Here is a 27,281-nt window from a genome sequence, read left to right on the forward strand (position 1 = left end):
AGGATTAAACCAGTCCCTGATATTAGGAACCCATTTCATTAATATGCTTTATCATTTCTCTGTTTCTGAAGAGGGAATAAGAACTGAGGTAGAAGGTCAACCTATATTAATGAAATTCAAGAAAAGATAAAGAAGAAAGAGAATTATCTATATCACCTGAAAGAAGAATTGCAGTACAAAAGAATAGAAGAACAACTGCAAGAAAATAGGGTAAAAGAAAAAATAGAGGAAGTCCAAAAGATGTTTGAAAGTCAAGTTTGTGCTGAAATACCCAATGCTTTTTGGAATAGGAAAAAACACATAGTAGAATTGCCGTATGAGCCTGATTTTGATGAAAAGAAAATCTCAACCAAAGCTAGGCCAATTCAAATGAATGCTAGGCTAATGGAAATTTGTAAATCTGAAATTCAAGATTTATTAAGAAAAAAGTTAATTAGGAAAAGCTCATCTCCCTGGAGCTGTTCTGCCTTCTATGTAGAAAACGCAGCAGAATTAGAAAGAGGGGTACTTAGATTGGTGATAAACTACAAACCTCTTAATAAAGCCTTAAAATGGATTAGATATCCAATTCCTAATAAAAAGGACCTTTTGGATAGATTGAATAAGGCAGTAATTTTTTCTAAATTTGATATGAAATCGGGATATTGGCAAATTCAAATCGCAGAAAAGGACAGGTACAAAACAGCCTTTAATGTCCCCTTTGGACATTACAAATGGAATGTTTTACCGTTTGGATTGAAAAATGCTCCCTCTGAGTTTCAAAATATTATGAATGATATATTTAATCCTTACACAGCCTTCACCATTGTTTATATTGATGATGTTTTGGTTTATTCTAATTCTTTAGAACAACACTTTAAGGGCTCGTTTGGTACACCGTATTAGACTTTGGATAGGAGTAAATAGTCTATGTCAGGTGTTTGGTGTCAACTTGTATTATTTAATTACCCGACTATTTTATACGGGTTGGGCTTTTAATACTCTCCTTACTGACTAACTAATACAACCCACACACCCCGGATTAGATAATACACGCTTAATTATACGGCTAGGGAATAAGAACACGCGTTCTACGAAAAAAGACAGACGCTCTTTTCATCTTCTTCTCCCTAGGGTTCTCTGCTATCTTCTCCACATGTTATTTTCTTCACTCTTCTCCAGGTATCCATCTCTCACTCTCTCTCTCTCTTTTTCATACTCTCTCCAATATGCTTCTTCTTTCTTCTTCTCTATTCTTTATATATTTCAATTTTTTATTAAATTTTTGTGGAAATTAGGTTATTAATTTTTCTTTTTTGACATTTTTTTAATAAAATGTTTTCTTTGTATGTGATATATTGATTCAACGTTGTATGAATATTTAGATTGTTGGTATTAAACAGAGTAGTGGTAGTTTTCGTCCAAAAGCAAACAACTGTGCTAGTGTTGGTAGTTTAGTTGAATACATACATACCTGACGATTAGGTAGCAAAATTACAAAATTAAAATTGTATGAACTTGAATTCTAGGTACCTTTTTTTTTTTCTGGGCGACCATGGGCCCTTTATGATGTTTTCCTCTTGAACCATTTTCTTGATTGATAAATTTTCTCTCTTCCTTTTCTTTTTACAATTCCCAAGCTTGTGGCCTTGGCTCTTTTGATTGCATTGCTTCTGTTTTGCTGCTACTTTCTCCTTCTTCTTGTTGGACATGGAAACTTTGATGTCCAATACAGACATATGCAGATCAATATTCATAATACAATTCTAATAGTTAAACCACATATATTTATGTATATGCAATCGGGATGGTATTTTGTAGCCTTTTGTCATGTGTAGAATTCTACTTATTGTTGTATTATTCTAATTTCCAAAAAAAATATATATGAATCTTAACAAAAAAAAATTCATATCATTTGAATCTCAATTTCCATTAAAATTATCAAAGATTTTTTGTTTATTTTTAAAATAGTTTGATATGATGTTATCCGGAACATCACCAAACACAGTATAACTTAGTCAGACTATTTATCCGGAACAGCACCAAACGCCTTATAATATTATGGATAAATAGTCAGTACTCTCCGGAACAGATTAGTACTATCCGACAGAAATTAGTCAGTACAGTCCGACGTACCAAACGAGCCCTAAACATCTGAATATCTTCTTTAAAGTTGTGAGGCATGCAGGGTTAGTGGTAAAATTCATTTTTTGGGACACAATATTAATAAGGGACTGATAGTTCCTATTGATCAAGCAATATCCTTTGCTGAAAAGTTCCTTGATGAGATAAGGGACAAGCAACAATTACAAAGGTTCTTAGGAAGTCTTAATTATATAAAAGATTTTTATAAAGATTTGGCTCAAGATTCAAAATTGTTATACCAAAGGTTGAAAAAGAACTCAATTCCCTAGTCAAAAGAACACACTAAAGCGGTGAGGAGGTTGAAAATTAAAGTCAAAGAACTTCCTTGCTTAGCCTTAGCCAACCCCGAAGCCTTTAAAATAGTAGAAACAGATGCTTCAAAAATCGGGTATGGAGGAATCCTAAAACATAAGGTCAATAATTCAGAACAATTGGTTAGATTCACTTCTGGAGTTTGGAAACCAGCTCAAAAGAATTATTCTACTGTTAAGAAAGATATGCTAGCCATAGTCCATGCTGTTTCTAAATTCGAGAGTGATCTTTTAAATAAAAAAATTCTTGATAAGAGTGGATTGCAAGGCTGCAAAAGACATTATGTTTAAAGATGTGAAAAATTTAGCATCAAAACACATTTTTGCAAGATGGTAAGGAATACTTTCTGCTTTCGATTTTGATATTGAATTTATTAAAGGTGAAACTAATGCGCTCCCTGATTTCTTAACTCGAGAATTTTTGCAGGGTGCGAACCAAGAGTTCCGGGCAAATGACTCCAAGTAGGAGCTCTTCAGGAGCTCTTGCTAGGACATCCCCGTCTTATCCAAAGCCTTTGATGACTTCTTCTCCATATAATAAGGGTAAGGAGAAGCAAAGTGCTGAAAATCCATTCCGTGAGTATATGAATATGTCTGTAGCAATTATTGAAATGAATGATCTGGACAAACATCCGAATTTTCTAGCTGAAAAATATTTAAGGGATAACCTTCCTCCCTTAAATAAGCCCCGTCTATTCTATGAAACTCTCCTAATTGAAACTAAATCTGTTAATATAGTTCATCGTCATAGAGGTGAAAATACCAACACGATAGCCTTTTCCAAAATCCAAATTCTAAATGTTATTTCCTTGGAAGAATGGGGTCCTAGCCCTGAAAGGGCTAAAAGATTTATCCATCCTGAAATTAGGCCATATTCATATAATTTCTGGGATTATAAAAAAGCGTGGGAATATGTCTTATGTTTTCAAAATCAAAACTATTCTCATACTTGGTTTATCCAATTTAAGCTTCGGGCTCTGAAAGAACTCCCAAATTGGTTCAAGAGCTTTTTCCTTATCTGGGGTCCTACTATGGAATACCTTCCTCCTGAAATTAAGGAGTCTTTTCAAATGAAATTTTGTAAATGGAATAAGAATCATCCTGATCAGAGGACTTTGTTCATGTGGTTCATGATAATGTATGAGCTACCTTGGATATTAAAATGGGAATATGTTATCTCGGAAGACATTGATGAGGAATGGACCTATATTCCTAACTTAGTCCGAAGTATCTTAATTCGTTGGTGGGACAAATTCACAAGAGACCATTTAGTTCCTGTCAAGATTACCCTAGCAATTATTCCCTCTTTTGATCCTGTTGCTGCTCAGCCTTTGGTCACTTCTTCTGCCAGTCTAAGTGTTTCACAAAGGCTACATATGCTGATAGATCAGCCAGGCTCTTCTTCATCAAAAGTAGATTTGAAAAAGAAAGTCCTCGAGATCCTGGATTTAGATGACGAGTCGATGGCATCAGCTTCCGCCACTCAACCTGAAGATGAGGTGGACCCTTTTGCTAATGAAGACATGCTTGACCACTTTCATCCAGATCTTCATTCGGATCTTTATGGTGGGCCTAAGTAATATTATGTCTGATAAGAAGACAATTTGTGTTTACTGTAATTTTCGATAAAGCTTTTGACTTTTACGTTTTTCTCTGGTAAAAGCAAGATGCTCCTGCTTTTACTCTGTTTTTATTTTCCTTTTGTAAGAGCTTGCCTTTTTCCTTTTTTGGCCATTTGCGTGAAAGTTCAGCCAGAATCATTAAAGTGAAGATGCCGCTCTACTATAGGCTGCTTTGTGATCTTCTGTCTCTAATTGACACGTCAACAGCCAGGAGGCTTTAAATGAAGGGCTTCTCCTCCTCGGTGGAGCACCGAAAAAGATCGCCTCTCAAGCAGAAAATAAACTTTGTATTTTGAGTGTTTTGGAGTGTTTTGAGTCTTTTCAAGTGCTGCTTCTGCGAAGCTTTTGTTAAGCACTACTGCTTTCCCTGCTTCTATGTAAGTTTGCTGAATATTAATGATAGGCTTTTTATCACAAATGGTCCTTGACGTTTACGAAATTATCACGAATGGTCCTTGAGGTTTTTTTGTGACACTAATAGTCCTTAACGTTTGGACTTTTTATCACAAATGGTCCTTGCCGTCAAAAATTCTGTTATGTGTATGATGTGGAAGATAAGTGGAGCCCACATGTACAATCACATCATGACATGTGGATTAAATAAATAAATAAATATTTTTTTATTATGAAAATCCATTAAAAAAAACCATTTAGAGAGTAGAGAGAGAGAGAGAGAGAGAGAGAGAGAGAGAGAGGCTAAATGGTTTTTTAATGGATTTTCATAAAAAAAAAATTATTTTTTTATTTATTTAATCCACATGTCACGATGTGATTGTACATGTGGGCTCCACTTATCTTCCACATCATACACTTAACAGAATTTTTTACAGCAAGGACCATTTGTGATAAAAAGTTCAAACATTAAGGACTATTAGTGTCACAAAAAAACCTCAAGGACCATTCGTGATAATTTCATAAACGTCAAGGACCATTTGTGATAAAAAGCCTTAATGATATTACGTTTGATATCGTGTTTAATTTCTCTATATTATTATCCTTGGTTTTGGCTTTGTATGTTTGAATTTCTCATAATAATTATGTTTATTCTCTACGTCTCTACACTACCTTCCGCACGAAAGCTTAAAATCGATTGAAAAAATTTTGCTCTTAAGAGTCTGGGCCAGTACCTGGTATCAGAGCCAAAAGTCCCTAGAAGAGTTGTTAAGTTTAAGGTTCTAACTAAGTTGTAGGTTTAATCTTCTGGTTAGAACCTACAAAAATGGTATGCAATGATAACTATTGTTATTAATAAAACCTACAAGTTTACTGTTGAAGGACTGATAGACACTGGAGCCGATCTTAATTGTATAAATGAAGGTGTTGTACCAACGAGGTATTTTCAAAAACTACCCAAGTCCTACACACAGCAGTCAATAGTCAAAGGATGGGGATTCAGTTTAAATTATCTAACGCTGCTGTGCTTAATCAGGGTATTTGCTTTGAAACCCCTTTTGTCTTGGTGAAAGGATTAAACCAGTCCCTGATATTAGGAACCCCTTTCATTAATATGCTTTATCCTTTCTCTGTTTCTGAAGAGGGAATAAGAACTGATGTAGAAGGTCAACCTATAATTTTTAGGTTTTCTCAACCACCCAAGCATAAGTATATTAATGAAATTCAAGAAAAGATAAAGAAGAAAGAGAATTATCTATATCACCTTATCTATGCTATTGATGAATTTCATAGTATTAACTTGTTCTTCCTGTAGGGCTTCTCTTGTTACAGGTTCTATTTTTTCTTGAAATTCCTCCTTTAGATTTTCAAACTCTAATTGCTCAGATTTTTCTTCTGTATCTTTTTCTGAAAAAGGACGATAGAGTTCTAAAACTCTAACCCTATTTTTTAACTCTCTAAGTTCTTCTTTCACATCATGGACTTCGCACTGAAGGTCGTTGAGCGTAGGTTCTTTTTTATGAATTTTATCATTCATCCTGTTCACTATAGTTTTAAAACTATAGTTTTCAACTGGTTGTCTTACATTAGTTATGGCCGGTTGGGGATTATTTGGTCCTGTTCTAGCTAACGAGATATAACTTTCCAAAGCTTCTTACTTAAGTCTACTATTAGACTTTCTTCTTTTGTTAAGACACATATTCTCAGATCTTTAAATTGACAGGCGCACTCTTCCTCGCTACCTGAGCTAGTTTCAGTATCCGATTCAAACAATTCTTCATTCTCTAGTTGGGCTAGTTCGTCATCACTATCTTGTTCAGAACCGGTTGAATTAAGCATTATTTGGCAAAGTTGTTGCTTAAGGTCTTCACTAATGCTTAGGTTACTGATTTTATCCTTCATTTTGCATTCAGATTTATAATGTCCAACTTTTCCACATTTATAGCATGTTGGGACAGCTCCGTTCTTTCCTTTACTAGCCTTTTTGCTAGTTTCTCCTGTGTATTTCCTTTTTCTGAAAGTTCTGTATGGCTTCTTAGGTTCAGACTTATATTTCTCGTATTTTTTAGTCTTACGCCCCCCAAATTTCTTTCCCTTCTTGTATGTTTTATGTGAATATGATTTTATTGGTTCAAAACCAAATTGTTCACAAAAGTCACCTAATTCTTTTTTGCCTAAGGCCTTTTGCTTATCAAGCTGTTTTCTTAATTTCATATCTATGCAAAGAGCTAATCCTTCTGCTCAGATTTCAGAGGACAATTCCCCATAGGTGTAAGACCCATAAGGAATGACACCACCATTTTTCTCTTTAATTCTATTCCTAACCTTTTCAGCGAATAGAAGTGGTAATCCTGAAAGAAATTTCTCTTTCCAAAAGTCAGCATTACAGTCTTGCCTAGTGAATACCTTAGAGTAAAACACATCCTTATACCACCTAAAACAGGACAAGGTTGGACACTTAAGGTTCATCAAGAGTTCTCTAGACCTGTCGTGCTGTAATTCTGTAGTTCCTACAAAATGTAGAGTAATTGTGTAAATTAGTGAATTTACCGCATCTTCCTGGTAAATGTTTTCACTTTTGATTAACCCAGTTACCGGATCCTGTACATTTTGCTGACCAATGGCCACCTGAGCGTTCAGGATTTGGGCTCTTGCTGAGTCTCTTAGGTGGAAATCCCACCATCCTTTTAATTGACCGACAAAGCCTGCGATGATAGCTTCAGCCACCCTCTTATCTCCATTTCCTTTTATTTTAGAGGCTGTAGCGTACATCATCATATGTTTCATTGCATTAATGATCTGATATTCTGTCAGACCATCAATATTCCATTCTACTATGGAACTTCCATCATACTGAGCGGAATTCCACATTCCATCTTCCTCAAACTGTAAATCTACTGGAGTGGGTCTGGGATAGTAATTTCTTGTTTTAGCAGTTTGAGTGAATTTCTTTTCATTCGTTAACCTATTAATTTCAAGTTGTTCTTCTTTAAACATCGTTTCAAGGTCATCTATTTCTTCTTCAGTGAGAACCGACACTTGAGGACCTTTTCCTTTGTCCGAAAATTTTACTTTTGATAATTTCTTTGCCAGGACGTCAACAAAATTTTCATCTTCTGACAATGTTCTTCCCATCTTAAAGTTTTTATTATCGAAAGAGGGAGGTGGTTTGAAGAACACTTGACTACTCATTTCCTTGGTCCTCTTAGTTTCTGAGGGACCGGGGTCGGATTTCTGTTCCTTTGCAGAAACAGACGTTTCAATCCTAGTGACTTGCTTTCCTAGAGACTGCAGAAACAGGTTTGTGTAATTATTCTGCTGAATAACTGCGCCTATATCCTCTTTACTAACTGTGCGAAAATTATTGGCGCTATCATCAAGGAAAGTGGTTTCTTTGTAGGGAGCAGCTATCATATCTTTCTGCTTAATTACCATCTCGAGTGGATGTATGGCTTTTACTGACTTCCCATCTTTGGAAGTGTAAGTCGAGAACGGGCTTCCTATCATTTCTTTATGACTCCTATATTCAAGAATGTCATATTTCTGAGCACACCAATCTAACCACGTAAAGAAGAAACAATTGAATTTCTTTTCTTTCATAAAGGCGGTATGGGCTTTCCAGAGATGATCTCGCATATGCTCCTGAAAGGCTGTTTCAAACCAGATTCTTTTATTAATATTTTCAATACTCAGATAATTCTTTTTTATCTTTTCGTGTTCTATTTCAAAGGATTTTAACACATTTATTTCAAACTCTACATCCGAGAAGGTAGGCTCGGGTTGAGGTGGATTTCTCTTAATTCCTAGGTTTGGAAGGGTTTGTTCAAACATGTAGGCTGGCCATTGTATCTGTTCCTGCGTTCTCCTAAGACCTGCCAAGATCATTCTGTCATGGTCTAGATCGTAAGCTATATCAGAGGAGGTACTCGACCTATGCGGTTCTAGGTTGGATCTAGAGGGTGCTAGATCAATCCTAGAGGTACTCAACCTATGTGGTTCTAGGTTAGATCCAGAGGGTGCTAGATCAATCCTAGTTTTTCTGGCGTTGGAGAATTGTATTTCTACCTCTCCATCAGCGAATTGGGAGATTCGAGTAGGTTCTTGATTTTCAAGGGGCTTCTTTGGGACTACCTCATCCAAAATCTACTTTTCTGGTAGGGTTATATCACTCCACTTTATCATTTTTGGGACTGCTACGTTTGATTTTCCAAGGTTGGTTTGGAACAAGGTAGTTTCACCTTTACTGTCTAAATCTTTAGCTTTGGGACAGACAGTGTTCATAACCTTATATGAAACCCTATAAATGATCGCTAGATTTTGGGATCCTGGGTCCATATCATAACCCTGAGTTTGAATATTCAATGTTAAAGCTTTTAAGATATTTACGTCGGAAAGTGCAACATAAAAGTTTGGGAAACAGTTAAAGTATATCGGACCTTCCCCTAAGGTTGACTCAACTATTCCTAACAAGGAATCCGTGAACTTTCTATGTCTTCCATCTCTTACACAAAGCAAGATTGAACTGGGCAATCTTGTTCTGGTAAGTGGTTTCACCGCTACCTGCACCAATCCTATGTGCAAATAGTTATAATTTCTATCCAGATGCTGGTCGATTTGACTCTGGGTGAATAGCTGAAAACTATCATTTTTATCAATGACAGATATCGTTTTTTCAACAGTTTTTATTGCGTAATCAGATCTGAACTTGAAAGATCCTTTATAGTATATATCAGTGATGGGTACTCTGGGTATATCCCAGTTGCACAACTCCTTTTCTACGTCCCTCATGATTATTTCTTGAGAGTTTTTAACTCTTACGGTTCTATGGCTAGAACTGTTACTAGAGCTTGCTTCTCCAGAAGAACGGATAGACAAGATTCTCCTAAGGCTTGCCATTTTAATATTCTGGGTTTTATGCTTTCCTTCTGTTCTCCTCCTAATTCAAGGTTGCTAGTCCCTACCTAGGTCTCTCAACGCCTTAGCTCACCGGGCAACGGCTAACGAGCCTATCTGACAGCTAGACAACTCGATGACTAGTGAGTAAAGGAAACTTGACAGAAAAACCAGAAGATTAAACCTACAACTTAGTTAGAACCTTAAACTTAACAACTCCTCTACGGACTTTTGGCTCTGATACCAGGTACTGGCCCAGACTCTTAATATATATATATAACTCATTGATTTTTAACTAATTCTTGGAGATTTTAGGTTTCAATATAAGTCAAAGTCAAATAAGCCCAATCAATCGTGTTATCCAATTTGCAGATATCTTTCCTGATCAAATTCTAGAGAAAAGCCAGCTTCAGAGATTTTTAGGATCTTTGAATTATGTTTCTGATTTCTATCAAAATCTGAGAAAATTATGTAAGCCCCTGTTTGATCGTCTCCAGAGCAATCCTCCTGCCTGGACTCCGAGTCATACAGAAATAGTTAAACAAATCAAAGTTCATGTCAAGTCACTTCCATGCCTAGGTATTCCTTCAGCTAATGCTTTTAAAATTGTTGAAACAGATGCCTCTGAAACAGGTTATGGTGGTATCCTAAAGCAGAAAATTAAGCCTGATTCCCCTAAGCAAATTGTTCGTTTTCATTCCGGAGTTTGGAGCCAATCTCAAATTAATTATAATACTATTAAAAAAGAAATTTTATCTATTGTATTATGCATAAGCAAATTTCAAGATGATTTATTAAATCAAAAGTTTTTAGTCAAAGTCGATTGCAAGTCAGCAAAACATGTTTTGGAAAAAGATGTTAAAAATATAGCTAGTAAGCAGATTTTTGCACGTTGGCAGGCCATTCTGAGTATTTTTGATTTTGAGATAGAATATTTGAGATGTAGGGAAAACAGTATTCCTAATTTTCTTACAAGAGAGTTCCTGCAGGACAAACAAGCAGAGCCATGTCAAGCAAATAAAAAGATAAAGATAAGCAAAAAATGCAGTATGCTCATCCAAGCCAACCAAGTCCAAGTCAAGCCAGAGTCCTCCCAGCTACCTTGATGCCTATGCCAATTAAGCAAGAGTCATCTTCCCAACTTGTGCCCTTCCCAGGTTATTCTCCAATTCCAGTTAATAATAGGTTTAATCCCTTGAGCCAGCCTTCTTTGCACCCTAATTATCAGTCAGTTTTAGTTTCCCAATATGATCCTTTCATAGTTAACCCCTCTATTTCAGTTCCTTCCCAGAATCAAAGCCCAGTTAAAAAGACAAATTATGCCGCCAGAAGCCATAGCCATCTTTTTGTTGTAGAGTCTTATCTTGAAGAATTAGTTGACCCAGTTAAAAGTGCCAAAAAGTTCTTCCCTCCAAACCTCCACTATTTTCCAAGCCATCCTTCGAAGTCAATTAAGTTCTACAGAGACAGAGATATCCTCTATGAAACCCAGTCAATAGATATTAGGCCAATCAAGGATAAGGAAACATATGCCACTATTTACCATTCTCTCTACATACGCCCGAACAGTGGAGCAAAAACCCTTATGATCAGTTACCTCTCCAGTCAGATCCACAATTAGGCCTTACTTACAACTATGGTGATTATATTGATGCCTGGTATACTATTTTTTATCATCAGCACCCAGATTTCAGTCATTCATGGTTCCTCAATTTTGATGCCAAGTTTAAGCCCCAGTTCCCTTACTGGTTTCTCCAATGGTGGAATTTCATGGCCCTATTTGGGAAATCTTCCCAGTTGAGCTTCAACAATCATTTAATTATTTTAGCCATAAGCACAAGTTGACAAAGACAGAAAAGTTCTTCCCTATGCTCCTCCATTTTGTTGCCAAGTACAAAGTTCCTTGGATCATGAGGTGGAATTACCAAGTTAATTGGGAAACAAGAGTTCTAAGCCGCCATTTTGCAATTAAATGGTGGGGAAAAGTCAGGATTGATAACATAATATGCCAAGTCAATGCACAGTTCCCTCCTCTCCATGCGCCAGCCAAGCCAGTCAATGATGCCTCCCCAAGCAGTTCTAATGCCTCTCTCAAAGCAAAGTCTAAAAAAGAGTTAACAGAGTTAGCAGAGCAGCTCCTTGCCCAAGTTTCTCAAATGCAAGATGAAGATGATGAAGATGCTAGTCCAAAGTCGGAGTCTTCCTCGAGCCAGATTCCCAGTCAATCTTTCAGTCAGAAGCCCAAGCCAAGATGGTCAGACTATGTGCCCGACAGTCAAGATCCCTATGATCTCAACGAAGACTAAGTCTATTCAGCAGCCGAAAGCAAAGATGCTCTGAGTTAAAGCAAGTTACTCCAGAGTTAAAGAAACAGCCAAAGTTAAAGCAAAGATGCCCCGACAAGTAAAAGTTGAAAGCAGAAGTTAAAGTCTTTCACCCAAGTTAAAGTAGAAGTAATTTCAAAAGTTATCTTGTCTTCACTCATGTGCCAAGTCTTTAAATAGATGTCCCGAGTCAGTTGTATCCTCAAGCTTTGTTTAGTGAACATTGTATTTTCTTTCAGTTTTCAAAGTTCTCTCAGAGTTATAGACCTGAGGCAACTACAATAGTTGTGAGTGAGAGTGGAGTGTGAGTGTCCTACGTGGCATTGCTTGCTTACACTGAACTAAGATTTCTGTAAGTTTTTACTTTGTTTGTCAAAGCTTCCTCAGTTAATAATATTTCCAATTAATATTATTTTCTGAGTTATTTTTATATTATTTTCCGAGTTATCTTAATAATCCTTCAAATTCTAATTTATGAGTATACAATTATTCTCAATAATTTGTATTTTCAATTTGATTCAATCCAGTTATCTCATAGTTTTTCATTTATACAGTTTATTCTCTTATGTTCACTTTCTACTTCATTTATGATAGGTTTATATATTTATATTTTAATAGTGTGCATTTACTCCATTCTAAGTTTTTATTATCACTTGCTCCGATTCTTCAAAGCCTTCTTCTTCCTCCAAATTGAATATCTAAGTCATCACCTCCATTAGATAAAGTCTTCAAGTCATTAAACACATAAGCCAAACAAAAGTCAAGTCTTCCGCCTATAACTAGTTAAAAATCCTTTTTAATCTAGTTCTTCTAGATTATAGGTCCTAGTCCCCTTGTGGTATCAGAGCCGTAAGAGTTGAAAGAGTTGAGTCTAAGTCTGCTACTCATATCGCCCAAGTGGCTGATTTAAGTCTTCTGAGTTAGCAAGTCTCCCAAATTTCTTCAGAGTTAGTAAGTCTCCCAAGTTGCTTTCTGAGTCTTCTCCGAGTTATCTAGTTCCTTAGGTTCATCTCTCTCAAAAGTCCGTAAGGTGAGACCTTTTTACCAAACAGTAAGTCCCAGACAGAGGCGTGAGCGGTTAGGCACGAGAAGGTGAGAGAGAGAGAAAACCCATAGGTCCTTAGGTACCTTAGAGTCAGTCTTAGAAGTTACCCAAGAGTCTTTCTATACTTAGAAGTCATGTAAGAGCCTTTCTAATTTAGTTGATTTAAGTCTTTCATGTAAGCAAAATGAGTCACTTATTTAGAACCAATTTGATTAATTCTTCTAGCTCTAGAACCAGTTTATGCCCAGTGCCAGATGTAGTTAATGAAGAACAATTAGAATTTGAGTCATCTAGTAGTGAGTTACATTGTAATGATTGGAATATACCCAAAGTCCCTAGTAAAGAAATCTATAAGCAAAAATGGTCTATAAATGCATTTAAGCAAACTACGCATATTAAGACAGTAGAACAAGTCTATGCCTTAGGTAAAGAACATGAAACATGCCAGTTACTCAATCTTGAGTCCATTAAGAAACATAGGAAAGAAGGTAATAATTTCTTGCATATAGGATTAGTTCAAGTCGCAGTCAAACCCTTAACTAAGTTAGGACTTAATGTAGCAATTCTTTTAAGTCTAAGAGACGCTAGATTTAATGATTTCGAAGATGGAGTTCTAGGAATTATTGAGTCAAGCTTAAGTCATGGTCCAGTTCATTTTGATTTTTTTCCAGATTTCACAGTAAGCCTAAGTGATCCTCATATATTAAAAGTTTTAACTTTAAATATTAAAACACATGGTTATAATGTCTTACCAGGTAGCCAACCTTTAGCTTTAATTTATAGGATTTATTATAAAGTCACAGGTACAAATATGAATTTTCAGGCCCTTAGTAAAAGCCCAAAGAACCAAACACTTTTAATTCAGAGTCATACGTCTAATGCTAATATCACAGTTCCCAAAATGATTAGGTGGTCAGATATAAAGCTACCCCCAGATTGGTTTCTTACAACTGAATGCCCCCCTAAGCCGGTTCAACGCAGTCTAAGAGATTTAGATTACATTCAACCTTATTTAGACGGTACAGTTAAAATAAGTTTTGATAGGCCAGTTAAAACCACAGTTCAACTAGAACAGTTACCAATGCCCAGCCAATCTTTTAAGCTCCCTGCCAGACATTCGTCTGCTGAGTCATCCTCAATAACAAAACGCGATTTAGAAGCCGATAGAGCCCTAATTGATCTTAAAATTAATGAATGAAGAAAACAAAAGCAAGTAGTTCAACCAAGATACGGAAAAACCCCTACTGCCCCTCCTAAGCCAATTCAACTAGAGTCACCTAATTGCACAGATTTTGAAGGTTCCACCTTTGATGTTTGTGATGCCCAGTTAAGAGTAATTAGTAAACCATTTAAGATTCATTGGTCTAAGTTAGATGCCCATTTCCAAGCCCATGAAAATGCCGAAAGAAAAGCCAAGTATCATGATTCCTTCCCCAAAACTCAAAGAAAAGAAATTTTCAATGAGTGGAAAGAATATCTAAAAGCAACTAGGTCTGAGTCACCTTATCTTGATTACGTAGAAAGCAAGCAATGCCACGCATATATATATATATATAGGAAGGTGGATGCAGAGGTGCAGCTGGAGCAAAATGTGGGCTGGAAAGTTCTTTGTCTTGTTTTATTATATATATATATATATAATTAATCAAAGTCTAATGCCATATGCTGCCAACGCCAGACCAACATACCAAGATGGCTTCATGCAATATGAAATAAAGGGCTAAGAGGTCTGGTTGAGTGGGGAACCCATGCGGTGGACACAGTTGGAAATAAACCAAAATATACATATAAAATTCAAAGGCAAAGCTAAGGCCCTTGTGGACTAGCGGCCAGCACATGGCTCAGATGGGGAGCAGCCAACAATTATTGGAATATGCAGCTATTAATCATGCAGCCGATATCCAAATATTTGGAGTTCACATACCACTTAACGTTAGTGGGAGTCTTAACCAAGTCAGAAGCTCCAAGTGCACAACATCTCACCAAATGTCGAATCAAGTCCAAAGCTCAGCCTATGAAGCTAAGTTCAGAAGTTCCAGCAGAAGTCTCCTTGCAAGTTGTGGAATTCAAAGATGGGACGACTTGCAGCCAATACCAAGACTTATTGCATCTCAAATCAAGGGGAGAGTTTTCACAATCCCAATGACATTTTGAGCAGTTCATGCCTAGAGCTCCGGAAGACATTAATGTTGGAAGGATTTTCAAGACAGAATTAGTTGTAGACATTTAATGGCCAAAATTTGTGAGCTAAAGGAAGCTCTATAAATAGGTCATCAGAAGAAGAGAAGAGGACCTCCGACTGAACACACAAAATCTATCTTTTTATCCTGTACTTTTCAATTCATAGTCTAGGATTTTATCTTTCAAGTTCTTTAGATTATCCAAGTTCTTCGTTTTCCTAGTGTAAGCTTACTTTCTTGCAATTTAATTTCAATTGTCTTTACATTCGAGTTTAATTAAGTCTTTATCGCTTTAATCTATTTTATCGCATTTACATTTCTGTCATCTCATTTACTGCATTTACATTTCTCGCACTTAGATTTTTGTCATTTTGTTTACTGCATTTACATTCATTGCACTTATCACAAAAATCCTAAAAATAGTCATACAAAGCTCAATCATCCTTGACCTCAAGGAAGAAAAAGAACCTAGGCCAAGAGGAGGTTCCTTGCTTGGCTGATCAATCGTTTGATTAAAAGTCAGAATAGCAAACACACTCACACGATCTTTCCATCCAAGCCATCAAGTGGCTTGTTGGTGGCACGCCTACGCATCTCAAGAGAAGAAGGACCAAAAAACTCCTTCCATCAGCCTACCCGGCCGAAAAGAGGGAAACATAACTAAAGATTTTGTTAAAATTTTGGATATATTTTCTTGAAATTAGGAGTAAGAACAATATTTGAATTTGGGAATTTTAACCTCATATCATATGTGTTTGGGATTTTATTCCATTTCTGGAATTTAATTAAATTGGAACTTTGTTTGTTTTAGCTTAATTCTGTTTGTTTTAGCTTACCAGTACTAGAACTAGATATTGATTTTTGATAAGATTACATGTTCTATATATTATTCATAGGTTATACTCAATAATGTCAAATCATCATCGAAATCCTAAGAGAACGAAGAATATTTTGCATTTTTTTAAGAAAAAGAATGATGCATCATCATCAAGTAGCATTCCCTCATCATCTCCTCCAATTTTTGGATCGTCTTTCAGCCTTCAAGAATCTTGATTCCATTCCTGAATTGCTGAAGTGTTTACTTGACACTGGGTTAGCACACACCTACCATTTGGTTGATAGATTGATTCGTTTGGTGTTAACTCTTCCTGTTTCTACAGCAACAACAGAACGTGCATTTTCATCTATGAGACTTATCAAAAATCAACTTCGGAGCAAGATCGAGGATGAGTTTCTTGCTAATTGTATGATACTTCACATTGAAAAAGAATTTGTTGATAGTATTGATAATGAATCACTAATTAGTGATTTTAACTCTTTGAAGTCTCGAAGGGTGCAACTTAAATAGTTTTATTTTGTATTTGCATTGCATATTTATTTATTGTTGCCTTTGTTTACTAGTTTCTATCTTATGTATTATATGCATTTTGAGGGTTACGGCTCATTATGTTCCCCCCTGACTAGGTGTATTATTTTTTGTTATTAATTAAATTCACTCGTGCCGTCGAGTTTTAATGTAAGGTAAATCCAGCCCATGCCATTTTGAATTCCTGGATCCGTCCCTGTATCTGACCTCGAATTGGTTAGGAACATTGTGTTTTTTACTATTATAAGCAACGCCGCACAATTATACTCATGATGATAGCTTAATCCACAACCTAATCCATAATTAGCTTTTTTTGGGGAAATAATTCAGCATTAAAATAGAAGATCAAGACATAATTAACAACATAATCATGGAATTACCAGGCAGTTTTCACTGATTACTTCTTACAAAACCTCTATGCCATAAAGAGCTAACATGACATGGGCTACTATCTATATAACTCATAATTTACATTTACAAACATATCAAACAGAGAGTTGAATTTCTAAGTTTCAACCCAACCCCCTACAAGCAACCAATTAAAAAACAGTGCTTGTACGTACAGAGCAGCCAAATATTGACCCCAAAGAAAAAAGGAAAAAAGAAAGAAAGAACCAATTAACATATGGAGAAATTCACAAGTCAATTCATGGTCACTAGCTTTTCCGGCGACCGTGCTTTTGCGAACGGGGCGTCCCGGCGGTGGGGCTACTACTCTTTGGAGAATACAAGCCATGATGATCGGCTGCCATCTTATTATTGTTGTCACTGAATCTTCTAACGTGGTCTTTTTTCTTTGATGCTCTTCTTGTGCTGCTGCTGCTGCTCTCTTTCAACGTTGGCAATGCATACCAACCAATAGAGGTGCATAGTATGGCAACAGATCTCCCGAACATAGCCAACAGCACCAAAATGAAGACCATAACCATTGGCAAATAAAAAGATGGCCTTTTCCACAAGCCCAAGTTCATGTCACTGAAACTCCATGACCAAACGCCCTCCTCTTCTTATCATCAGTCTTGGGTTGCTCCTGGGACACTTCCTTGGTGGGTGTTGAGGGCTCAACGGTAAATTTATCGAGTGGTGTTACATGCTTTTCTTTTACCAGTACCTGATGTTGATCAGGCTTGCTGATTTTGCTGTTGTTTTGGTCTTCCTTTTTGTCCTTCACTTTGATCACGATCGGGACAGGGACGTCGTCGTTTGAGTCCTTACACAAAGCGGACAAACGATATGTCCTGTGGGGCGTTTTTGCATAAATCTTCTGCCTTTTCTCTTTAAGATCAGCTAAGAGTGCAGAGAACTTGTCAAGGCCGCGGCTTGAGTATGGGTTTTTGCTGTCCTTGCTGCTTCTTCTGGACGATCTTCTTGGAGTTGAACAAGGACTTGAACTTACGGGTTCATCGTGAACATCTTCTGGGTCGAAAAAGCCACAGCTGAAAGGGCTCAACATTTGAAATCAACTGAGTTTTTGAGAGAGAGAGAGAGAGAGAGAGAGAGAGAGAGAGAGAGAGAGAGAGAGAGAGAGCTGCTATGGTGGTGAGAGAAGGCAGATCCAAACAAAGCATAATCAATTGAAGGTTTGACAAAACAAAATCCTATAGAAGCTTCTTCAGTCCAGATGGATTTTGGTGTGGTTTGACTTCTTGGGGTGGAGGGAAAAACACAATGCCACGTATACACGTTCGGATTGTTCTTTGCAAATGCAAACCAAAGGATATCTATAAAATATTTAATTTTGAATTTTTACCTGGTCTTTTTGCTTGGAGAAGGGTATTATGGGAGCATTTTTGCTCACCACTTTAACCATAGGTGTACTCTCACTAGGGGTGGTTGCGGTTCGGTAACCGCGAATTTTTGCCTAAACCGCAAACCGATCGACTATTTGCGGTATGGTGATTTTTGAAACCGCAAACCGACCGCGTTTTGCGGTTTACCGCATTGCGGTAAACCGCAAAAAGCGGTCGGTTACCGTGAATTAGCGGTTTAAAACCGCAAGTTCTTTTTGTGTCATAAAAATCCAACTTCTCAAGTATATATAAATTCACAATCTCCTCAACTTCTCAAGCATTTACAACCTAAAGAAAATTAAAGTTCAATTTCAAGCATTCCAATTAAGGTTAAACTTCTCAAACATTCCAATTCCAAATTCTTTAAAGTTACAAACCAAAAGGAAAATGCAATGCAAAATGAATTAAAGTTACAACCCAAAAGAAAATTCAATTCAAAGTTAATTAAAGTTACAAACTAAAAGGAAAATGCAATGCACCAATGTTACAAACTCAAGTGTTGGTGGTGGTGAGTGGATTTGAAGAACCCCGTTGTGTTGTTTAAGCACCAATACTATCTACAAATAAAACAACATAAGTTTAGTACATTTTATTATAAGAAGAAGCATAAATAACATGAGCATAAATAAACTAATTACTTATTTATGCAACCTCATCATCAATCTCATCCTCTTTTGCACAAGTTGTAGAAAATATTGTATGAAATATGTTGTATGAAATATATTTTACATACAATATAATATAGATAATATTATTTAAAATATATTCACGGTTTGTGGTAACCGCAAGTTTTGAAAATCAAATACCGCAACCGCAACCGCAAATGCGGTTTGGTTCTAAATACCGCAAATGCGGTTCGGTTTACCGCAATTGCGGTTTCATTGCGGTAAATTATCGGTTCATTTTTGCGGTTTTTTGGTTTTTCGGTATAAAATGCCACCCCTAACTCTCACCACCATACTCAATGCTTGACACGTGTTCATAGGTATAATCATGATTCCATAAATATAAAGCAAAAATTAACTATGGTTATGTCTATGAACACATGTCAAGCATTGAGGATGGTGGTGAGGGTACACCTATGGTTAAAGTGATGAGCAAAAATGCACCCATTATAGAATTGAACTTTTTTTTTTTTAGTCTGAACCATGAGGTGGTCCTGGATGGGCCCCAATTATGGGTGGCACCTTTAAGCCTTAACCACAACCCAGACTAATCCCCACTCACATCGAGTCGGCCCGTAAGGGGTAAAGTGTTGGCCAAAGTGGTGACTCCGTACGAGAGCAGGGATCGAACCCCTGACCTCTCTTAAGGAATGAGAGTGCCGAACCACTCACACCAACCACCTTGGTTTATAGAATTGAACTTTTACCTGATCTTTATCCAATTTTTTAATAAGAATATATTTACTTTTTATTTTTATCAATAAATGTTGAGTGACGCGCTTATATTTGTCATCTAGAAGGGCCCCTGGCCCACTGGGACCATGAATTATTAGAATGGAAGTTGGCACGGTTGTTTTTGGTCAACAAAAAGCAAGTGTGATTTGGAAATTTCACACAACAAAGAAGCATATCTTCTTTTAAGTTAGGTTGGCATGTGAAAAACAAGTGGTTTATCCCTTATTCTATCCGCATTTCTGATAAGTAAATATGACATAAAATTATTTTTTGATTTATGACTTCTCATGCTTTTATTAACACCTACCGAATCAAAATAAGTAAATGAATCTTTAATTCAATACATGAAAACTCATAATTAGATTGATTAGAGGGGAGTATTTGATCTTAAACCTATTCTTTCTTGCTTTTAATTATGAATGTACCGAATCAAAATAAGTTAATGAATCTTTAATTCAATACATGAAAACTCATAATTAGATTGATTAGAATGGAGTATTTGATCTTAAACCTATTCTTTCTTGCTTTTAATTATGACTGTTCCGATTCATAACTTCCCTCATTTGATTGTCTTAAAGTGTTAATTTGAAAACAGTTTTTTAATTTTTAAAATTTGAAAACTTGTTTGGTTGAATTCTTGAAAACAATTTTTTTTTTAATTCATTTTTTTTAGTTAAGGTATTGATAAACATTTTTTATTTATACAATTAATAAACAGTATTGAAATTATACTAAACATACTAATTTTAAAATACAGTCCCGATCTCTTGGACTACAGGGGTCCAAGAAATTTGTGGTCACTAACTGTTGGATGTAAATTCAACGATTCACTCACTCTTGCACTCCTTTTAAGAAACTTTTTTGAACCGTTGGATTAATATTCAACGGTGTGTGACCACAATCTCTTGGACACCTATGGTCCAAGAGATCGGAACTGTTTTAAAATCAGTCCCGATCTCTTGGACTACAAGGGTCCAAGAGATTTGTGGTCAGTGGTCACTAACCGTTGGATGTAAATTCAACGATTCACTCACTTTTGCACTCCTTTTAAGAAACTTTTTTGATATTTTAATACCATACATATATAATGATCGTCAAACCCAATTGATCTTCAAGTCTTAAATAATACATATTAAATTAAAATATTTTAGACTAAATAAATTCTAAGACCAATGATTTTGAATATAATCCATCCACATTGCTCCGGCTATCTAATCTTTAGCATCACTAATTTCATTAGCATTATCCTCATGCAAATGGGTATGTACCCTGCTTGAGTCGCTCTAGAGCTTTCTTCATCTACCACATCAAGATCATGCAAATTGTGTAAAATTCCATTAGGGCCCCAATAATGTCACTTCAGACACCATCATAACTGTATATAACCAAATTGCAAATTTGAAATGAGAATAAATCTTCATAAGTCTCTAACTAAAATAGCAGATAAAGAATTCCATGATATAGCTGAGCCTGAGATACAAAATTGCTACCACACACAACACAATCCATGAATAAAGAATTCCATGGTAAGGTCTGCACTGTCATATTTCCTTCTTAGACTCTGTCAAATCTAACAAGCCTTCATAGAACATAATCTACATAGAACCCACTTTAAGCAAGCTCATGACAACTCTATTCAAAGCTTGATTTTTCATAACAGTAGAACAACTTATAATAACCTTCAATATGGTTCACTAGCCATATGCTTGACAATACCAGGAAAATCCAAACTATGGCCACAAAAATATGAAGAAACGATAAAACTGGCTGTATATAACTTAGAGAGAGAGAGAGAGAGAGAGAGAGAGAGAGAGATGTAGATGAAGAGAGAGATACCTCTGTAATGCTCAACCAGTCCAAAACAAAACTCACAAAAACAACAACCAAAGGGAACCCTACGGCTAAACATTGACATTTGATACCTCTGTGATGTGTCTATGAAATTGATCAAAATGAAAACTTGAGCTAAAAACTTCTTCTGTAACAATTCCTACTAGTTTGAACAAAGGTCTAAGAAAAAACTTGTGTACAAAATACATGATATTTACTGTCACATACTGAACAAGCTCTTATCCAAACTTGTCAAGTTAAGTGAAAAGATCAGTCACAATAAAATGAGTTAATTTTGACTGCAGAGCTCATACTATGGCAAGCTGATGTGCAAAAGACTACATATTCAAGAATTCTTTTTAAACAGAATATAGAAGTTGATTAACATATTAAGACTTCTTTTTGGACCAATACATGAAAAAAATTGCAGAGAAGCATCAAATGAACAATTCAACATAAGCAGGATCTCAGAAATTACAAGTAACCCAGATGAATAGTATCACTGAGCAAATATCATTCAGACTTCTGAGTACTAGAGACTTCAAATGAGATAAAAAAAAAAAACAAACAAAAACAACTGAAAAAACTGAAACCAAAGAATTCTATAACCAGAATAGGAAACACAGTGGACCCATAATGTCAAAATCTAAAAGCATTTCATCACTTTCTATGAAAAAATAATCAATCAGGTTATACACAAGAATTCATATAAATAAAATCGAATTAGATATAAATAAGCTATAAATCAAACATAACCCAAATGAAAAATAAACTCCAATCTTCAGTAACAAGGACAAAAAGGGAACTAAAAATTACCCGATTGTAGAGATCGGAGATGAGCAACTCCAGCTCATGACAAGCCAATGGTGTGCGCCTGTTCGGTGGCGTGTGACGTCGAGACTTCAACTGATGGAATCGCAGAGGAGGCGGCGAGGGCCGTGCTCAGATGCCCAGCCCTAAAAGTTACTGATGAGAGAGAGCGACGAAGAGAGAGATGGAGAAAGAGAGGGAGCAAGAGAGCTTCAAGCTTCTGCTATGGAGGCTTGAAGCTTGAGCTCGAGCAGAAGGAGCTCAGAGCAAGCATCGCTCGAGCGATGAGACGAGTAGAAAAAAAAATTCGAAAAAAAGAGACTTTTTCTGTTTTCTAATTTGTTGGTGTTTTTGAGTTTATTTTGGGTTCTTGTTTTTAAAAATGGGTCTACCAAACGAGTTTTTTTTTATTTTTAACTTAAAATCTGTTTTTGAGTTTATAAAATTGGATTCAAATCCAATACCAAACAGCCCCTTATTTTCTAGAAGTCTATAACATCTAGAAGTTCAAAGGCATCTTCTTCAACAAAGCAGATTTCCTGTGTGCGTGTGTACGCACACTTTTACATGAAGGAAACTTTGTTATCAACTCACTACTATGTACGGATAGAGAGTGAGCAGAAGTTAATAAATTCTTAATCAGATCATCAGCATAATCATTGGCAGTGCATAATTCAATCCCAGCCCCCATAAAACCACAGTTTTGTTGTTATAAAACCAATATAATCATATTGCTCAATGCCTAGTAAATTAATTAGTTCTATGTAAGTTGCATTTTCACATGAATAAACATGGCATGACTAAGAGAAATGCATATATCATACAAAAATAGCCACGCAAGAGCGAGTTGCCTAATTTCGTCAACACAAAGCATCTGCCACCTTGAGAGGTGCCTCACTGTTAATCATGAGGCAGAACGGGGGAACAATACAATGCTCACCAGAATCATTTTCTCACAAAATGAAGATTGTCAATCTCCAGAGTGTTCATCATCATCAAAATTTTCGTCATCCTTCATGTACTTCTCTTGCACCGCTGCAACTGTGAGCTACTCTGTTAAGCAAAACTCATTAAAACTACACCTTCCGATTTCTTTGATTTATATGCAACATGAATATTGAAATACAAAACCACACAGTTCAGATGTATCAACTAATCAAAAGAACTTCCTAGACATCAAGTTTTTTCAATTCAAATCAAATGCAGCATTACCTATCTGGACAGGAGGATCTCATACACATTCTGGTCCACCTAGATGTAAATGTAGAAACCCAGTGACTAGGTTGACTAGTTTAACTAATACCCAGCCAAACAAGTCCAAGTGATGGTAGATCAGAATTATTCTTTCAGATACTTAAACTAGTGGTTTAGTAGGATATTTTACACAAAAAGTGGACAAATTTGATTCTAAATTATGCTACAGCTTGAAGCATGCATCAAAAAGTGGACAAGAAAAAGGAATAAGAGAAAACATATTATTATAGAATCAAAATTAAAAGGATATCTGTAATAATCCCAATCAACTGGACCAACTGCAATCTTGCTGAACTCTGCTGCACTCGCTTCTATGCCAGCAAAAATGTATCCATTGCTCTTGTCTATCAGTTTAACTAGATTCCCCACACTCTCTTTATCCTGTAAAGTAGCAACTGAATTAAAACACCAAGTATAAAAAGTTCACGACGTCAGGAGTAAAGTGAAGAGGGATTGGCATGCCTGAATATCTAAAGTTGTAAAATTGACAAGACTGTAATCTTCTACTACATCACAAATCTCCTTAGTGAGCTTTCTGCAATACAAACAACAAACATTTTATTAATATCACAGAAGACTTTTCATAACTTTTCCACATGATCAAATGTTAATCACACCTGTACTTAGCCGAGCGAGGATCCTGATCAAGACTGTATTGAAGATAAGATAGATTCTCTACATCTGTATAAAAATCAAGGTTGAAAGCTGCAGACATCAAAAAGAAAATAGCAAAAATTAGCAAGGAGAAGGAGCACCGGCATTAGTATCAGATATTTTAAATGTTATGTATAAGAAGGGAACAGGAAGAAAAAAAAGAACCAGAGCCATACCTAGCTTTCCATAACTCTCTATTAAATCAATCTTAGACAAGACATTTATGTGTGGGAGTTCCATATGAAGCATGGTTGATAAAGAGAGAAGCAATGCACTAACATACTTCCCAGGGTCACTGCAAAGGTGGGCATCAACCAAATGAACTGCAGTCAACTGCATCAAATCAGGAAGCCATCAAGATAACAAGCACAAGGCACATCAACTATCATGGTCCTGGTGAATGGTGCAAGCTACAAAGATTGCAAAAGAAGATTATAATATACCCTGAGGTTTAACTTCTTTACGAGTTTCATGATAACATTCTTGGCGCTGGAGTGAAGAAAGAATAGTTCGACTTGGCCAGGTAAATCAAAGAGGAAGTAGTGATCTGCAAAGTTAATAACATTGTTAGGCAGGCAGCAAAATAAAACAGTTATTTCATCACTGCTCAGGGGACAACCTACAAGAACACTAACATGCCATTCCTTGCAAACAAACTATTATGATGCATAACTCTACAGGACTGCAGTTAGATAACCAAAAACGATGAAAAAAACATATCTACTTGCTTAATTGGTTTCAAATGATCCTTATTGCAGTTTCCCGAAGGCTTCAGTTATCATTTATACTCGGGCATCATTGGTCAAACATCAAGTATAATCCCAAACTACCACAGGAATAGCTCCAATTTGAACTGGTTCTTGCAATAACAATGCATATAAGTCCTTCAGAAGACACCAGTCAATAGATGCACACACCCTCTGAGAACTGTACAACTTCTCTTAATATAAACAACATGAAAAAAGACAGTTGTAACAAGTCGAAGAAGCAGTATTGATGTATCTCAAGCAAACATCATGACAGGACTGGACATCTCAAAAGTTTCGGGGGGATAAAAGTATGGTCAAGAATAATCATGACCTCTGGCAAACTAAAAAAGGATTAGCATGATCATAATTTCGAGAGCCTGAATATTTAAATACGTAAAGCAAGACAAAACAAGCAAACCTTTTACAAGAGGTTTCAACTTCGCCTCCAACCAGTCAATATTCTTCTCTAGATAATCCATGCAATATACAAGACCTGGATGAACATGACAAAAGAAACTTCAGAAGTTGCAGAACCAGAAAATTATGTTGATCAAAAAATCCCTATGTTGATCACAAAATCCATTAAAAAACTTCTAAAAGACTATAATATTTCCACACACACAAAAAAAAAAAGCATCATTTGTTGAGTCTAACAAAAGCACACTCTTAAGCACCCATTAAAAGGTTAATCATAACGCTGATTGCAAACCATCTGATAACAGCTGACCGTAAACTATCCAATTTTCTTTTTCATTTACAATTCAAACATTGCTAAAAAAAGAAAAACAAACATTTGCACATTTTACTTTATCCAAGTGATGAACCAAAAGTGTTTATAGATATTTAGATATACTAAATAAATAAAAAATAGGAGCTCACCTCCGTTTGGACCAAGACCGTGCTCCACCATCACATCACTTAGTTTTATAAGATCCTCTATGTTCACAGCACATTCATATCTAAATTTAAGTAAAGGCTTCACATACTACAAGGAAAGGAAATTACTAAACTGCAAAATATGAAGAATGAAAAGTAAACTAATGAGTAGGATACGGCAATGCATCGTTGGCAGGATCCAAATTGATAACAGCAACTTTTCTGCATGCCCAAAATGATATAGTTGTCATTGACGCCATAGGAAGGAAAACTTGAAAACCAGAGGCAGAGAGAATGGCCTCTTGACGCATAAATTTGTTTCTGTGTAGTCTCTTTGGTTTGGGCTTTGCCCCCTATGTTACCAAAGAAAAAAACCAGAAGCAGAGGTGAAAATATACCTTCCAATGAGTTGGAGAAACTGAGACATGCCATTGCAGTAGGTGGTCTTCCCTGACCCAGGTGGACCAATCACCACTTGCCCAAAAACCATTTTCACTTCGTCTTCGTTTTTTCGTTGTTGGCAAAACTTCGTCTTCTTCGTTTATGTTGTCGACTGGGTTCCAGATTGAGGAGGCTAGGGTTTGAAATTTGGGGGCGGGTAACTGTAGGAGCTTGAGGAGGCAAAAACAGTAAAAAAAAAACAATTAGGGTGCCTTTGGTATCCTATTTAGATAAGGAACTCAAAAACTTTGATTTTTCTTAAAAACAAAAAGTTCTCAGATTCATTCTTACGTCCCGCACCTCCTCTTTTCCTGTGTCTCCAAAACCCACCCAATTCACATCTCTCTTTTTCTCTCCGTTTCTCTATCTCCCTCCCAAGTTCTCTGGTTCTCACTCTTTCTCTCTCTAGTTCTCTATCCTTGGCTCTCTCTCCCTCCCGATCTTTCTCTATTTTCCCCTTCAACTTCAAAGTCGCAGATCTTCATCCCCTTCAATTGGGTTCGATTGTGTTTGATGTGGAGGTTCTATTATCTAGTTGTCTATTTTGGGTGTTTTCAGTCACGAATGCATAAAGTTGGATTAGTTTTTTTTTCTTTTTTTCCTGGTATGAAACTGGAATTCCATTAAACGCCACAGCCCTACCCAATAACAGAGATTCAACCCTTTCCAATAACAGAGATTCAACCCTGCCAATATACGTTTATATTTGTTTTGTTTCAGATTCAGTTAACTGGTTTGTTTTTTTTTTTTTTGGTTAAATACTATTTGTTTTGTTTTGGTTAAGTGTGTATGTGAAGATTAGAATCTGTTTTAAGTGTGTTGAATTTTTTTTTTTTTTTTTTTTTTTTTTTTGCAGCTCCCTTAACCGATACAAGTGAATCTGTTATGATCATTTTGCTTCAATGGAGGTATGACTTAGCTTCTTGGAAGGGTTCTGTTTGGATTTTTTTATTATGTATTTTGCAGTTGTTTGTATATGTTTATTATGTTTATTATGTTTATTGAGATAATGTGATATGTTCTGTTTTAAGTTAAAAATGGGTTGTTTTTAATGTCTTGATTGTGTTAAATCTTCTAGTGTTGTTATGCACAGTTATTCGTAAAGGCTTTTGAATGGATGCAGCTGTTGTTTTGTATTTTATATCTTTATATGCATTTTTATTATGAATTGTAAGGTGTTATATTTGTTTCGTTGGTTGATGATTGTATTAATTTCTGA

General features: G+C 36.1%; 1 protein-coding gene, 1 long non-coding RNA gene and 1 pseudogene across 7 annotated transcripts; 1 reads left to right on the forward strand and 2 right to left on the reverse strand.

Moving 5' to 3' along the window:
- Positions 1-16,899: 16,899 nt before the first annotated feature.
- On the reverse strand, positions 16,900-17,764 carry LOC148292953 (uncharacterized; annotated as a pseudogene).
- Positions 17,765-20,536: 2,772 nt separating this feature from the next.
- Positions 20,537-26,754, reverse strand: LOC110768235 (GPN-loop GTPase QQT1-like). Of its 6 annotated transcripts, none has more exons than XM_088244291.1 (12): positions 26,363-26,754; positions 26,020-26,223; positions 25,799-25,843; positions 25,625-25,704; positions 25,164-25,238; positions 24,440-24,543; positions 24,173-24,329; positions 23,960-24,047; positions 23,805-23,877; positions 23,592-23,723; positions 22,095-23,130; positions 20,537-20,823 (listed from the first exon to the last, which is right to left on the reverse strand). In XM_088244291.1, the coding sequence occupies exons 2-11, from the start codon at positions 26,109-26,111 to the stop codon at positions 23,059-23,061; spliced, it is 918 nt and encodes a 305-aa protein (XP_088100417.1). In that variant the 5' UTR covers positions 26,112-26,223; positions 26,363-26,754; the 3' UTR covers positions 20,537-20,823; positions 22,095-23,058. The 6 variants fall into 6 exon arrangements, with proteins under 6 accessions (XP_088100417.1, XP_088100415.1, XP_088100416.1 ...); XM_088244289.1 differs by having other exon boundaries at positions 26,020-26,232; XM_088244290.1 differs by having other exon boundaries at positions 26,354-26,754.
- LOC148292954 (uncharacterized) lies at positions 26,654-27,205 on the forward strand. Its single transcript, XR_015825707.1, has 2 exons — positions 26,654-26,795; positions 26,919-27,205. It is a non-coding gene; the product is annotated as an uncharacterized LOC148292954 (long non-coding RNA).
- The last annotated feature ends 76 nt before the right edge of the window (positions 27,206-27,281 follow it).

Source organism: Prunus avium, chromosome 7 (assembly GCF_965620075.1).
Source record: "Prunus avium chromosome 7, drPruAviu1.hap1.1, whole genome shotgun sequence".
Taxonomy (NCBI): domain Eukaryota; kingdom Viridiplantae; phylum Streptophyta; class Magnoliopsida; order Rosales; family Rosaceae; genus Prunus; species Prunus avium.

Bases quoted from the DNA above. Each gene is read 5' to 3' on its own strand.
- LOC110768235 (XM_088244291.1), bottom strand. From the start codon at position 26,111: ATGGTTTTTGGGCAAGTGGTGATTGGTCCACCTGGGTCAGGGAAGACC. The intron at 25,705-25,798 runs GTATCCTACTCA...ACTTAAATTTAG, and splicing joins CCTGCCAACGATGCATTGCC to ATATGAATGTGCTGTGAACA. The intron at 25,239-25,624 runs GTGAGCTCCTAT...ATGTTCATCCAG, and splicing joins CGGTCTTGGTCCAAACGGAG to GTCTTGTATATTGCATGGAT.